Raw genomic sequence first — 15763 nt, 5'->3', positions numbered from 1 at the left:
CCTGTTAGGGTGGTGAGGCACTGAAATGGGTTGCCCAGGGAGGTTGTGAATGCTCCATCCCTGGCAGTATTCAAGGCCAGGCTGGACAGAGCCTTGGGTGACATGGTTCAGTGTGAGGCATCCCTGCCCATGGCAGGGGGGTTGGAACTGGATGATCTTAAAGTCCTTTCCAACCCTAACTATTCTATGATTCTATTCTATGATCACCACTATAATGAAGGCATTTTTTTCACTATACGACCACAGGCATCTGCAAGGTCAATGTTTCTTCTTCACCTTTATTTTCACAAAGCTTGTGTGCAAATTTTGGTAGATATCACGCTTATCTAGTTCTCTCATTTTCATTAAAATTAATGGTGTTGTGGAGGCAGAAGCCCAGGCCATTCTTTAAATTACTGTTTTAGTACATCACAGGCAGGCGTAGAAAACTTCTTTAGAATTTAATTGCAGGCTCACTTGTATCAGCCAATTCTAAAACAATGAAAATTTCCCTTGAATTAAAAAAGTTTTCCTTAAATTTCATCAGCTCCTTACTCTTTATTGCATTATTTGACAAATTGTTGTCTCCATCCCACACACAGCTTTTTTTGCTGCTTCTCTGTAAAGCTCAGCTAAAAGACTCTGAATGTTTTTACTCTTCCTCAGATATCCTCCTCTATCACTTATCTCTGCCCACTTGTCTCTTCCCCTCTTGTCTAAGGAGGATCATGCTCATTTCATGACTTACCTTTACTCCTCTTTCACCCTTCAAACCTGGGAAGCCATCTTTTCCTTTTTCTCCCTAAAAGAAGGCAAAGGAAAGCAAGAAATACTCATGTTTTGATTAGATTGCATCCATCCCACTAGAATATTTTACACTTTCAGTTGATCTTACCTGTCCTCCATGATGTAGTGCAAGCAATTAAAAATGCAGTATTTTGGAGATGGCTACATAAAATCCACACTATTTTCAAAAGCTAGTGAATAACAGTGAAGTTAATGGAAAGGAACTCGCCAATCCCAAAATAACTTTCATGTAGAAGATTCTACTGCCTGATGCAGTTATAAAAGCCTAATTTTTTCTAGTAGGACAAGAAAGGCACCAGAACAGGAATTGAGACCCAAAGGAGACATTCATACTACCAGCTTTGTACATAGATTTCTGAATCATCCTTCACTAGCGCCTACCTCTCTATTTTGCCCAGGTAACCTGGCCATCTGAATGAGAGATGCTTAACAAGGATGATGCGAGTGCTCATCAAAGTGCATATACAAAATGTATCTATCTTGCCATCCAAATAGGAGAAATCTGACCTACATTACTACCATCTTACATATACAGAGAATATATTCTATAGTTTATGCTTTACTATACATATGGTAAACTGATCTGTAAGACCCCAGTTGATTTTAGATCCTTCTGGATCACATCCAATTATGTAGTATTTGTATACTTCTGCATAAATAAATAGGAGTACTTGATCAGACCTCATTTACATGGCTAAATTTACTGTCAGGCCCCTGATTCAACTATTTCCTAGTATGCAGATGCCTCTGGAAATCTGGAGCTAGCCGGGGGACGCAGTAGACACTAGGACATAAGTCGAAGTTAGGCTATCAGAAAAAGATCCAGCCATCCGAAGCCTTCTCCAGAGCTCAGTGACAAGTGGGATTTGCGATTTTGTTGTTATTAATCTTATTTTAATGTTTTTAAAACAAGCAGATATATCTGACAGTGAGACCTAAAGAACCTTCTACTTCTACTGCCTCACAAGCAGTATGGTCATAACCTTTTGCATTTAGGATAGACGCTTTTCATTAGCACCTCCACTGCATTTATGAACAGTCATTAGGCAGTAAAGTACCTTTTTGGAAGGGGTACTTGTTGACTTTGCTACACACCAATCAGCTGCTCACCACCACAGCAATCACAAGAGAGAACATCATCTAGGAACATTGGAGATAAGGCCTTCTTATGCTTAATGGCCAAAAGAATCAAGCCATGGCTCAATGTCACTCACCTGGTTTCCTTTTTCTCCTTTCAGCCCAGGTAAACCCTGAGGACCAGGAAAACCTGCTTCACCCTGAAAGTAAGACGAAAGTGTGTGAAATACAGGAACAGACATCAATCATGGGTTCTATTAATAAATATAACTAAGAATGAAGAGGCAGAATGGTGGACCAAGCTCTTTTCTCTCTTATGTCAGCTAAAATGCGTCAAGTCTAGTCTTCACAATAGGCTAATCTAGCCACAATGACTCTAGGCTGGAGAGGATGAAACCTTTAGGTGTCTATCTCTTTCTCTGACATTAAACTCTGAAATCTTCACAAGTCATAATGACTGCAGGTGTTTCCTTCTTGACACCCAGTCACACCTTGATACACAGTCTACGCTGTAAGGCCAGAGCATGCCCCAGCTTTTTAACGGGATTGAGTATAGATACAGTTTGCTGAGAGAGAAAATAGGATTAGTTTGATTATCAAATAATTTCTTATTCATGGAAAATCATTACTTAAAACAGCAGCTAAGACTTCGGTTTTTTTTGCTGTTACACTGTTAACCAAATACATGTAACTTCGGACATGTTTTCTTCATGCTGCACTGGTAGCAGGAGCAAACAAGCAAATAAAATCAGCAAAAGAAATTAAATCTTTTATTTTCATATGGCCTGGAAATGCAAAACCTGCTCTGTATTAATCTGAATGGTACAGATGTTACCTGACAAAGAGATCTAGAATTTTCTGGATGCATTATTGCACATTTGGTTTTCTTCCTGTTTGAATTTTACCTTTGACTTTCTGCTTTATAATACTTGCTATTGAAGTAATTATGACCTCTGTGTCATGTGGTTTGTTCTAAATATATCAAGTATTCTCAAACTTAGCTCCCAGTTGGCCCAGTTTGTCATCTAAAAATAACCATGTGGTTTCCTATTTATAACTATTCTGCTATCTGCAGTTGTGTGCAATATCATAAAGAATGTCAGACATGGACAGGACCCAAATGCACTAAGTGCTGTACAAATACTGAACTAAGAAAAGGTCATTCCTGCTCTAAAGAGATTAGCTCTGAAGTATGGGAAGACTCAAAACATTATTGTGATATAGGTACAATGAGTCTGCAGAAGAAATCAGATGAGGAACAAGAAGCTGGGGGAACATCAGGGTGATGTTTGGAGAAGACTAATGAGAGTGACATTTTGTGGTGGAGAAAATGGTGCTTTATGAGAGCCACTGCAGGATGCTGGTGTAACTTTGGTCTCTGGAAAGATACTGAAGCAAAACTTCAATGAGTTTGTATGCTCTCAAGGACAGAAATATAATGCAAAACAGCCAAGGTGAATTTTAAAAAACAATTATATCAAACCCATCCAGTTCCCTCCCTTGATACAAGAACGAAGCAAAGAAGGAAGCATTTGTGTGATGTATCTTCAGTAACATGTCTGACACAGGCCAACATGATGTTCTCATTAGCAAACTACAAAATGCAGCATAGAAGAAGGATCTCTGAAGGATGGCTTACAACTGACAGAAGAAACTACACTCACACACCTGTTATTAGTTGGTTTCTGTCAAATTCAGAGGATATATTAAGTGAAGTCCTCTTAGGGGCTGCATTTTTCAATAATTTATGACTGAGGTGACAGTAAAGAGAATAGTTATGAAATGTGTGGAGAGCACCACACTGGAGAGAGAAACAAGTGTTTTGGAAGGTGGTATTAGAAGCAAGAACTGCCCTGTGTGGGGAGATGACCCTGACCAAGTGGCAGTGCTTTGGCCGGGGGTCTGACCCTTTGTGGCAGTGGGCTTGAGCCATCAAATGCAAATGACACGCACAGATCTTGTTATTGGCCAATGTCTTTGTCATTGCATGAGGTCACTTGAAATCTTGCTGCTAAGATCATTTTTCCTGCTCACCTGCTCTCCAGGTTGGCCATGGCTCCCTGGTTCACCCTGGAAAAACGAAATCAAAACATTAACATTGCAAGGACTCTTTTGCAAGAACTGTTTCTCATTAGTAAATGTGTCTTCTACTGTCCTGGCCCATTGTGCTCTACCTACTTCCCATAAGACACTGAAATTGCATTCTTAATGGCTTGAGAACCCAGACTGCAAGAAGCCAACACAAAGGCCAGGTCAGATCTCCCTATACATGTAGGTTTGAGAGGAGCACCAAATGGGGATTGGTATTTTAGAACACCATGAATTCTGAAAGGCAATGAGCTGTCTATGCTCATCCACTTACACCTTCAATTTTAGAGGAATCTTACTGTCCTTACTTCAGTATAAGACCTTTCAAAATCATACCTTGATTGACTCAATGGCTACAGTCAACTTGAAATACAATTCCTTACCTTAGAGCCAGGTTTTCCAGGAAAGCCTTCCTCACCCTTTTCCCCTTGTTCTCCCTGCAGGGAACATAAGAAGTTAATATACAAACTCCTTTGGTAGCACAGCATGTTTGCAGGTAACAGTGAGGAATATTTTGAGTCAGATCTTCAGTATTAGCCTGAGGATGTAAATGGAGCCAAGTGAGAATATGGTTCCTGAAATTTTCCATTCTAGTTTATGTAATCACATCTCAAGCACCAATCACCCTACCAGAATATTTCTGGAATAACACAAAGTCAACCACTGTTACATTAAAGATGTCCATAGTGAATGACCTCAGAAACAAAACCCATATTCAGTTTCTTCAAATTACATATGGTTAGAAAGTCTACATTATTTCTGTTAAGAAAAATAACTAATTGTGGGATTGGGACCATGGCCACTGGGCTTTTTAGATAAATGAAACAGAACTTTCAATGCTGGTGGTGTCAGGATGGAGAGCAGAGGCTGGAATGCACTGCATAGCTGAGGAGTGCAGTAGGTACTACACAGGGCTGGGAGTAAATCCAGAGTTTATTTGTTGATTTAGCCTCAGAAATGTATTAATTCTTCACCTTTATTCATCAGTAAATGGGAGCTGGGGACTCTGGCTCAAGCATTGAGTGCACTCAATTGAGAGAGGTGAGTATAAATGTACTGTGCTCCTGGAAAAAGTAGGGGTCATAATGCTCAAGTACCAGAGGCATGAAGACCACTGCCAATGCAGTCCAAGGCAGTAGATGGTTAAGAGCTATTCTCCTTATTCCAATATAGCATCATCATCCCCAAATCCTAGCTTGGCCTTCATAGTCAAAATATGGCACATTTCTTTGACACTTATTATGTAGTGATGGCAAGACAATCAGAGTATCTGCTATCTCTAAATCTCTTATCTCCCTTCTCCCACTGCAGAGACAGCAGTCATTCCCAATCTGTCATTTGCAGAAGCTTTTGAATAAGGGATAAGAAGTAGGAAATAATGAAGAACTGTCTTTCTGCCACACAGACCTACAGAAGCCATAGGGCGATGATAGCTCTTCTCTCCTGCCCTTCATGGAGGAAAGAAAGGAACATCTTTGGAGACTGACACACTTCTTTGTTCTTCTTTGTGCTTTGAACACATTCCTTGCCTTGCCAGTGTCACTGGCTTTCCTGAATGAAGTAGAAGCATCTCTGTTTGCAATGCTCAGCCTGTATTTGCCAAATAGGATGCAGTAGTTGAAGACTGGAAGAGGCTCTCTCATCCTTGCTCTATTTACAACCAGCTCCATCTTCATAACGACTCAGTACACACACCAGGAGCTTCACCAGTGGCTCAGTGATCGTGGGATTAGTGAGAGGGTGCTTGGCTCTAGAGATGTGCCCCTTTTCCCACTTACTAGCTCACTCAGATAATCTTCCCAAATAAGTAGCTTAATACCAGTGTAAATGGTGCCACTTGCCTTTTGACCTGGAAGCCCAGGAAGCCCATTGAATCCATCTTTGCCAGGCAACCCCTAAATAAGAGAAAACCATAAGCTGCTCTTTACACCAGTAACAACAAGATCAGCATAAGCACGTTCAATCCATCCCTCTTGTCATGCACCTAAGTTTAAGAAGAACCATCTCATGCAGTTTGCTTTGACTTTTCCCCTCCTCTGCCTCAAAACACACAAAAGTTCTCACAATGCACAGTATCTACTTGGCCTGTTTTCCGGTATCCTAGTTTTGATGAATGACCACTGGATGTCAGTGTTGTTACAGAGAAGCAACACTATAGAGCTTTTTTGGGCACTATGGAGTCTTAAATAAATTTTACAATTATATTTTTATTTATAATTCTCTATAAGTCTCTTATCTGTAGCTGTAAAAATTTTTTAAAGTTTATTTCTCCTTTTAAATAGTGGTAATTTCTTATACAATACATAAACTCCTTAAATTGAATTATACAACACAGTGACAGAATCATTCAGCGAGATAAGAATTACAATTATTTCCTGCAGTGCATTTAAAATGGTGAGAAAACCTTCTGTCCCCTTTCCAAGTGTCAGTCAATCCCAAATACCACAGAGGTTGCTGTGGCACTTCTTAATACCAACTATTGAATAATTCACCTTTGTTGACTTAACAGCCAACAGACATTTCTATGCCAAATCAGAGATTCTGTGAGTTCTTCAGCCTGATTCAGAGAACTCCAGGCTCAGAAGAGCAATATCTTGCCAACTGCAAAATGACTTTTGAAAGGTGTCTTATAAAGTAAATACAATGGTCTTCAGAGTGTAGGAATAGCGGACAATAGCGGACCTGCATCTGGTAATATCCTTATTCACAAAAGGCAGCAGATGCCAATGCCTGCATTAAAGGTGACAGTGTTCAAGCCCTCATTAAAACCTTGCCTTCAGACAAGCTGCAGGAAATGAAATAAAGACTTGAGAACTGCAGTATCTGAAGTCAAGGAGAGCAACAGGGGCAAGGGAAGCAGTTCCTTAACACTTACAGGTGGTCCCGGTGCTCCAGTTTTACCAGAAACTCCAATCTCTCCTGGAAGCCCCTGGGAAAACGAATTGGGAGAAAAAAAAATATAAAAATCCTAATTTCTGTACTTTACAGCAACCTAGATTTTAATTTAAATGCAATTTTCCCTTCCACAGTAGCTGGATCTCTGCTGTGGGGGGTCCTGTAGACACTGACCAGGGAAGACCAACATGGTTCCAATGCTTGGCACAGAGAAGCTGTCCTCTAGGACCAGCTGTAGCTTCTCAGTGAGAAAACATAAAAGACACATTGCCAGAGGTCCTGACTCAGTTCCTGCTGGAAACCATGACCTAAAGTTCTCCCTGTTCTTTATTCTCTTTAATATAAACCAAAATCCACACTTGTTTTCTTACTGGTGCTCCGGGTGCTCCAGGAGGTCCAGCAACGCCTGGGGGCCCTGGAGGTCCCTGCAAGAGATGAAGCAAAACCATTTTATCTCTGTGATAGTGGCTGAAAGCCTCAGGTCCTTTTCTGTGCAGTCAGAGCCCTGTTCAAAGTGGGCAAAAGCACTGAGCTTTATTTCATTAATTTCTAACAAATAAGAGTGTAAGATGCCAAACTGAGCTCTCCAAGGGAATCAGGCTTATGAGCAGAACAGTATCTCTGGATTGAGCCACTAAGTACTGCTGTTGTGAGCTCCATCCTTGAATCCAGTATAAGAGATGAAGGAGTTCAAGGCCATCAATGGTAACGTAGAGCACAAAGCTTGTCCAGTGGAATCTCATGTAGTATCCAGCCTAATTTAATCTTGATTAATGTCACTTCAAAGTGAGCAATTTACCTCTACAAAAAGATCTCTGAAGTAACTAATGGGTGGAACAGGTTTGTACTGGGGCAGGGAGCAATATGCATCCATGAGTATGGAGAAACAATGCACTGATTCAAGTTCTTCAAAGCAAATGCACCACCATTTTAGTGCTCTACATTAACTTTGTTGACAGCAAAATGCCCTCACAAACTCATACTTCAATGCGCACGTTCAGTTGGAAATATCTTGAAGGTATTTATTACTCATTTCCCTGCAACAGCTGTTTTTCTCAGGGAAACCATTCTCTCAATAGCTATTTGATTTTCAGAGGAGTTTATTTTTGTGTATTGAGCAAATTGTTAAATTTGGCTTCCCAGATGAGAAATTTGTTTCCATACTAAACAAATCTTAACAGGCTGCCTGAGATGCAGAGGTGTTTGTTACTTCCAGCTTCTGCTGTAGACCAGATAAGAATCCTCCTGTGCTCAGAATGGAGCATATGTTCATGTGGTTTTTGGATCAGGACCTAAGCAAACAATATGAGAATGGATGTGAGAAGTGGATATATATGACTGAGTTGGAGTTTTACCCTGGCTGTCTCTTCTGTCTTTCTAACAGGACTTCATTCGTTTTCAGTTTTCAGCATAGGGACAGTTCTGGTGTGCTTGTATTGAAAAAACAAACCGCATTCCCCCACTCTCCTCCCAATCCTATGTAAAGAATTGAAGCTGAGGAACTGATACAAGATAGAAAATGGCCAGTTGGAATTTCATCATTCAATATCACAAAGCACAGCTTTTGCGATTAAGGTATTATGAGTCATGGCTCAATATTAGCATTTCACATTTTAGGAAAAAATGAAAAGAAGAAAAGTGTAAAAAAGTGATGACAAGAAGTTATTTGTGGCATGGTTTGACAGAGAAGGTATCAGATAAGCGCTCTTTTTAGAATACACTTGTAAAACTCAGCCAGAAAAGAAGACAGCTTCTCACCAGTAGATGGGGCAAAGCGACCAAAAAAGTACCTGCAGATGCACTTGCCTCCCATGAACCGTTTTCATTGAGGCTTAGAACAGACACGGATTCATCCACCTACTTTAGCATTTGCACAGTGCCTCAAATGTGAGCACAAATAAAACATCCCCTTGGGATGCACTGATGCACTCTTGTGAAGCCCTGAAATAACTTCTGGGGACATGGGTCCAGCTGCTGTTGCAGGAGGCTCCCATAGTTAAAGAGCTCTCTAGTCCCATCAGCAGACATCTGGTCGAAACCAGCCGTCACCTCAAGAAGGTTTTGCCAAAGAAAAGCACCAACAGTCCAAATTAACCCAGCACAAGAGAAAACACCATAGTGTAGACACAGCCGGGTGACCTCAGACACCAGGGACACAGAGGTTCTGCTTGGCTCTCTACATGGTACTGCTGAGAAGCCCTGCAGAAAGCTTCTACCAAGAGGTGGAAAAACCCAACCAGGACCCAGCCTCAGGATGCTGCCTCAGCTCGCATCCCCAGGTATAATACAAGCTCCCACACACAGTAAAGACAAGGGTCAATCTGACGTAAAAGCGAAGTTTTTCAGCAACCAGCATAGTCCCTAAAATGTGAGGTGCTACATCGTCATCATCCTGTTTCTCCTAGTAACTCTTGATAGTCTCACTATCAAATTTCTAATTCTTCTCTTCAGTTTTCTACATTCTGGCCCACATTAACCTTATGCAACCATAAATCTTGACATGCAAGCACACTGATCCTTACCCTGAACTGCCAAAAATTATTCTGTTTTATTGCTCTCCATGAAGCAATAGCCCAGGACGTCAGGCCCAAGACTACTTTATTCAGGTGGCTCCTCTACATATGTTGCATCAACAAATGTTACGGTCACTAAAGGAAAGTTCTTCTGATAAAAGCCTCTCCGAGACGGGCATAGAACAGTTTTATGTAATGGCCACCAGTATCCCTGGGAGATGCACAGGCACAGAGCAGTAAGACAGCAAAATCACATGAAAGTTGCAGAAATACATCATACATGTCCTTTATAGAGACCTCCTTTTACTACCGGCCAGAGTGAATCAGTTTTACTTGTGAGATCAGTCTCTCATGCTTCTATATATATTTCTGTTATTGTAGCCCTTCTCCCGACTTCTGAGTATACTTCGGAGCAAGGACTATTCTTGCTAAGTATTTGCAAAGGGCTAAACTGACAGCACTTACCTGTTATTAAAATAACCCAAACCCCAACCAAACATAGAATAGCAGGAGCAGGACAGCTTCTAACGCTTAACCCCAAAATCTCATGCCATCTGTGTTCTTTGCTTCCTTTTTTAGACTGAATCCAGATTAAAGTACCTGCTGTAAACAGTCACCTTTTCCAGAGATCATTTGATGAATTACACAAATCCTTGTCCCAGATACAGTCCCAATGTTGTCCCTTTAAAACTGTGATTTGGCTAGTAAAGAAACTGATGCGTTGTTCGTAGAATCATAGAATGGTTCCTATACGCAAAAGCAAAAACTGATATATGAAAACTTTAGAATAAATCAAGGCTATAGAAACACTTCAGAAAACAAATGGAAAATAATGTATCTTTTACAAAAATGTTTAAATCAAAGTATTTTCAAACTGTTGCTTTGAAAACAAATTTTTTTAAATAATTATTATAATTCAAATGGTGTTTAGAAGTGTGTGTGTGTTATGGTTGGGACATCTTGCCCAGAGAGGTGGTGGAGGAGCCATCCCTGGAGACATTCAGTGTCTGGCTGGATGTGGGTCGACAACCTGGTCTAGTTGAAGACGTCCCTGCTCATTGCAGGGGGTTGGACTAAATGAGTTTAAAGGTCCCTTCCAACACAAACCCTTCAATGATTCTATGATCTTTAAGATCATTGAGGGAATGTGTGTGGATTTTTCTCAGGTTTGTGTTTCATCCAGCTCCATTCCTTAGACAACGTAATGCAGGGACAGTTCTCAGAAAAGAAATTGGACACTCCATATATGAGGAACAGCTGTGCTTGTCCTCCAGCATCCACTAAAGGATGCTCTGCTCTTTCAGTATTGTATCTTGCTGAAAGACAGGATGGGAAAGGAAGAGCTATTAAGGCTTAGGTTCTGCACTCCCTAAGGAAGCTCTGAAAAGGAACAAAACCCTTTTTCTGTGACTACATCAGTAGGTTGCTTGGCCTAAATCTCTTTTCCATGGAAGAAGGGCTGGCTATGTTTTAGAGAGTAGTGAACAAATGCTATTCCGTAATAGAACCTGAAGTCTGATGTTTTTTCCAGATATATGTCTCTGGAGGCAAAGCTCACATAGACATATTTTCTGTATTATTATTCCATGCCAATGACAGGATACTCTTACGCTATGAGAAAGGCTTAGATAAGCCCTTAAACCATGTCAAAGCAGACTGTGGTCTGGGCTTCTTAGGCATTGTGCCAGCTTTATGAACAAGAGCCTCTGGGACACACAGGAGCATGTCGTCTGCTGCCAGTGATAGCAAAATGCATAACCATGGCCCTGACAACCATTTCTCCTCCAATGTATGTGCTTTTCTCCACTTCAAAACCAGTTACTCCCTGCAATTTCACATCTCAGAATGTCCTCACAGACCCTATTAGCTTTGAGCTGTCTCCCCTTTATTTCCACTTTTTTTCCCATCAGACACAAGGCTGTTGCCATGAGTTTTGGGGAGCAGTCTATGAGTCTCCCTATGTCCCTTACTATTCCAGCAAACCATTTCTCCTCCACTGCATGTGAGTGGATTCTGGGTTCAGCTCCTCAAATCTGCCCTTCATTTCTCATCCCAGATACTACAGTATCCATCAGCACAACTACTGTGAACGCTGCTTTAGAGCATCATCTTGCTCTCTTTGCTTAAATCCTACCTTACAAACCAAGACAAATAAAAGAGAATATAGAAGAAGGCTGCTGCTGGTGACACTGAAAATCAAAAGCCCAAAGAGCCAACAGACCCAAGCATTTACCTGTGAAGCATGTTCTATAGTCACCTTCAGTGGTAGTGCCACAGTTCATAAGCAGAGGAGGTCTCCAGTTATTTCACCAGGTGGCATCGTAATTGGAACGACAATATTATTGTGAAAAAGAGATTTTCAACAAAAATTCTCTAAACTTTCCAGCTCTGTAAAAGTACTGAATAAAGTCGGATTTGTGCATAGTAATCTTTCCAGAAGGATTTGCTGCTCCCAGTGAAAAGGCAGCACTTGCTTAACTTCACCACTTACTGTAAGATACGGACACAATCTCTTTTGTCTACAGAGGAAGATTTCTTTCCCTTGTATGTTAACTTTCAGTTGGTTTACTGAGTCAGTGCAGCATATGAGAAAAACAAAACCCCCTCCCTTATGGTCTTCTGTTCCAGTGCTATTAGTGATCTGTACAGGTGAAGGCTTTATTTTTGTTAAAGGCATAGATCTTATTAAAAATAGCTCTGAGCAATACCTTCCAATTTCAAGCAACACCAGCATAGTTTGAATTCAATCTAAGCTTTACAGCTGGGGCCTCTATCCTTGTCTCACATTTTGCAGCATTAACTTGCATCACAAAAAGGATGTTAAGGACAGGATGCATTTCAGAGGGTATCATTTATTTCCTGAATTACATAAGAAAAGCTGGGCTCGAGCTCTCACCCTACGGACAAGTCTATACTAATTAAATCACTGCCAGCCACAACTATAAAAGGTACAGATTGTACTGGTCTTCCTTGCAGGTCTTAGTTATACAACCAGGTTATCTAACATAAGGCAGACATCAGTAACAGCCCACAGATATTGAAAGTGTAAGCTATGGCATTTTTGTTTAAATCTCAGAGTTTTGACTTATTTTGCTGTCTCACAGGTACCTATCTCACAGCATGCACCTGCTCAGCATGGGGAATCTAGAGCATGGCTCATTGGACCATTTGTAGCAACCTGCTTTAGAAGAGCTTCAGGCTCCACTGATGGTATTAACTAGATCTTTATCAACAAGAGCTCAGACACCTGCATCCCATCCCCATCCTTAACCCAACAGGTGCTTGTTTTTAGAGCTGAATCCCAGCCCTGGTCATTCAGTGATACAGCTCAGAGTGCCTGAGCCCTCAGTTAGCACTGGGGCATCAGTTTCCCACTGCAGAGCCTGTGAACACAGCCACCACGGCTCACTCAGCATATGCTGAGGGGTCTCTTTCCCCTCATGCCTAGAAAAGCACTTTCAAATGTATGTCACCAACTGCCTTTTGCCCTTTCTCTCAAGTTTTCCTACCAGGAGATGACGGGATATACAAACTATAGAGAGATCTTAGGCAATCATGGAGAAATGCACAGCCTCATTGTTTTCTGTGCTTGGTACCCATCCATTACAACTGAAAGAGCTCAACAGAAATGCTCATTTTTCAGTCTGCATTTGAACAGCCTGCAATAGGAGTTTGGCCCATGATTAAGGCTCCTAGAAACTGAAATAGTACAAATAAATAATAACAACATAAACACATTATGAGTTCAGATGTCTGTGTCCTTGCTGCAGGAGAATCATTCATATCCAGAGGGAAAATAAGACCCGGAGCGTCTACTCCATGGCTTAATGATGTTGCAAGATGCACCATTTCTAAAGGTCACAGGAAAATTAAAGTGCTCATTTTTGGGGGTGCTGACTACACAAAATGTAGAAAATAAGTACATGGACTGGCTCACCACCAGAGCTAATTTAGAAGGGAAATAAAACATTTTAAAGTCTTCTTGGATTAAAATTTTGTTTGAGTTAGTGTGTGCAAAGAGAGAGGCAAAACTGCTGCTACCCTATTGACACAAAGCATTCCCAGGCTTGCTGGGGGAACTGAGAAGTTACCTCCTACATGGTACTTTGTGATTTGACACTTACATTAACTCTCAAATGTGACCAAACCCAGTCAATAACCCTTTAGAGTTGGACTGAGATCATCTTAAGCATGGTCCATCAATGGATTTGCTGACTCTGCTCCAGTGTAGTCCTTAGAAGGGCTCTCTTGCTCACCTCACTGATCCTTCTGTGGCTTCTCAGGTGCACCAAGCATGACAGCAACTATTTTTCTTTATAAAGCCTAACAATAACTTCTGATGGTCTTTTCTATGTTTTTCAGCAGCAATGTGACTTCTGCAGCAGCTATATCCACTCCTTTTTGCCCATCCAACTATCAGTGTGGGGAATCAAGTCAGAAAACAGAAGTATACTTAAATTTAAAATAGGAAAGGAAAGGGAGGCTACTTTTTTAGTGTCCTAACCTAGTTTATGTATGACCAACTCAAACCGGTTGGTCCCCAAAACCATGGAGATAGCGCAAGAACACAGACTTCCCTACATGACTTGGATGAATATCCATGTAACTACAACATAAGAAAACTACTTGTCTTCTTGAGTATTTTTGGGACATAGAATCATAGAATAGTTAGGGTTGGAAAGGACTTTAAGATCATCCAGTTCCAACACCCCCGGTTAAGAAAAATAAAGTGCTAATGAAGTGCCCAAAAAATTTAATGTCACAAAAAGTGCTGTTCAACTGAAAAGTAGTGTTGTTACAAACCAATTGTAAGCACTTTCTCCACACAGAAATATGGAGATCTGCAATAATATGTCTAGAACTGAGAGCTGCTGCAGGAATAAGAACAATATTTTCCCATTCCTACAGTTAGCTTGGAGGAACAGCCAATTTAAGTATCCCTCAATGGCACTGCATTGTATGCAGTTTTAATTAACATAAAATTTGCTAACTTTATTTAGCCTGTGTGGAAAGGAAAGTTACTTAACGCTATGTCAGCAGTTTTCTCAGATACATTTATAAAATCACTAGCACATGCATATATATTAACTTGCAGGGAACCTGAGCTGAGCAGAAGTGATGCTGTTTGGATGGACAGTGTCAGAGATCTTAGAAATAATGCAGAGAGAAAAATCTCCCCCCCAAAGCAAGAAAAATCTTGTTCCAGTGGTTCAGAAGACTTGGGGGGGGAGCGGAGGGAGGAGGAGGAGGGGGAAGAGAATGGACCTTTTAATGTTATCCAATGGGAAATAAAATAATCATAGATTCATAGAATGGTTTGGATTGGAAAGGACCTTAAGATCATCCAGTTCCAACCCCCTGCCATGGACAGGGACACCTCACACTAGACCATACCATCCAAGGCTCTGTCCAACCCAGCCTTGAACACTGCCAGGGATGGAGCATTCACCACTTCTTTGGGCAGCCTGTTCCAGTGCCTCACCACCCTTACAGTAAAGAACTTCTTCATTGTATCTAACCTGAAATTCCCCTGTTTAAGTTTAAACTCATTACTGCTTGTCTTATCACTAGAGTCCCTGATGAAGAGTCCCTCTCTGGCATCCTTGTAGCCCCCTTGAGGTACTGGAAGGCTGCTGATATTTTTAAGCCATTGGAAATACTGTCTTTCTTCATTCCACTTGAAGGCATCTGATGAAATACTTGTAAAGCAGAGACTGTACCAAAGGAAAAAGTCTTAAAAAAACATGTAAACCAGTATCGAGTAGTGTTTTGCAGGGTGAGGTTCCCAGCTGGACACAAGAGCCGTCAACCTGCACAGGGTCTCAAGCCTTTGGAGTGTCTCTCTGACATCCTACTCAGACATGTGAACAGCTCATTAGGAAACATCTGCCACAGAACCATTTCTAGATCATGTTTCCTGTTACAAGGACAAAGCTTGCCAGAGGAAATACATGAAAACACAGCATCTGCTGCCTAGCAGTGCGCTGTCTGATGCCACGTATCACCAACAGCTGTAGAAATGGGGGCTCTTCATTCGTTCCCCAAATTTAACTGTTGAAACAAAATCCCAGAGCCAAAGACCCAGTTTGTGAATTTATTATTGAAAGAATGAATGAAATGCTCAGATTTATCCTGAACAGTCATCTTAAAGTGACATTGCAACTTTCCTGCTAGAGGATCATCCCTGCAGATACTTTTTGTATTGCAGGTGATGACCCTACAAAGTGCCTCTGGTCAGCTACAAAGTTAGCAAGAAAACAAGCCAGAGGCAAGTGTCAGTGTTCTTATAACATGAGGCAGAATATGTTTATCCAAGGTGGAGCCAAATCCTTAATATACACAACACTGCTTTGCCCTTATGATGTTACAGATGGTGCAATTTGGAGCACTAACTTGCCAAAGGC

At 41.1% G+C, this 15763-nt stretch overlaps 1 protein-coding gene across 6 annotated transcripts in view; it reads right to left on the bottom strand.

Moving 5' to 3' along the window:
* Nucleotides 1-15763, bottom strand: part of COL22A1 (collagen type XXII alpha 1 chain) — a 223280-nt gene that overhangs the window by 59442 nt on the left and 148075 nt on the right. For 5 of the 6 annotated variants that reach the window (XM_062626970.1, XM_062626972.1, XM_062626969.1 and 2 more), the window contains 7 exons: nucleotides 7218-7271; nucleotides 6827-6880; nucleotides 5789-5846; nucleotides 4335-4384; nucleotides 3898-3933; nucleotides 2001-2063; nucleotides 728-781 (listed from right to left, as the gene is read on the bottom strand). In XM_062626970.1, coding sequence (XP_062482954.1) covers nucleotides 728-781; nucleotides 2001-2063; nucleotides 3898-3933; nucleotides 4335-4384; nucleotides 5789-5846; nucleotides 6827-6880; nucleotides 7218-7271 — 369 coding nt within the window. The remainder of the gene's footprint in view (nucleotides 1-727; nucleotides 782-2000; nucleotides 2064-3897; nucleotides 3934-4334; nucleotides 4385-5788; nucleotides 5847-6826; nucleotides 6881-7217; nucleotides 7272-15763) is intronic. The other variant, XM_062626975.1, reaches the window with a different exon arrangement.

Source organism: Pezoporus occidentalis, unplaced genomic scaffold, assembly GCF_034315485.1.
Source record: "Pezoporus occidentalis ecotype Australia unplaced genomic scaffold, CSIRO_AGI_Poc_V1 ctg3, whole genome shotgun sequence".
In the NCBI taxonomy this organism is placed as follows: domain Eukaryota; kingdom Metazoa; phylum Chordata; class Aves; order Psittaciformes; family Psittacidae; genus Pezoporus; species Pezoporus occidentalis.
Note: the sequence above shows the minus strand (reverse complement) of the source record. Positions and strands in the feature narration are given on the sequence as shown.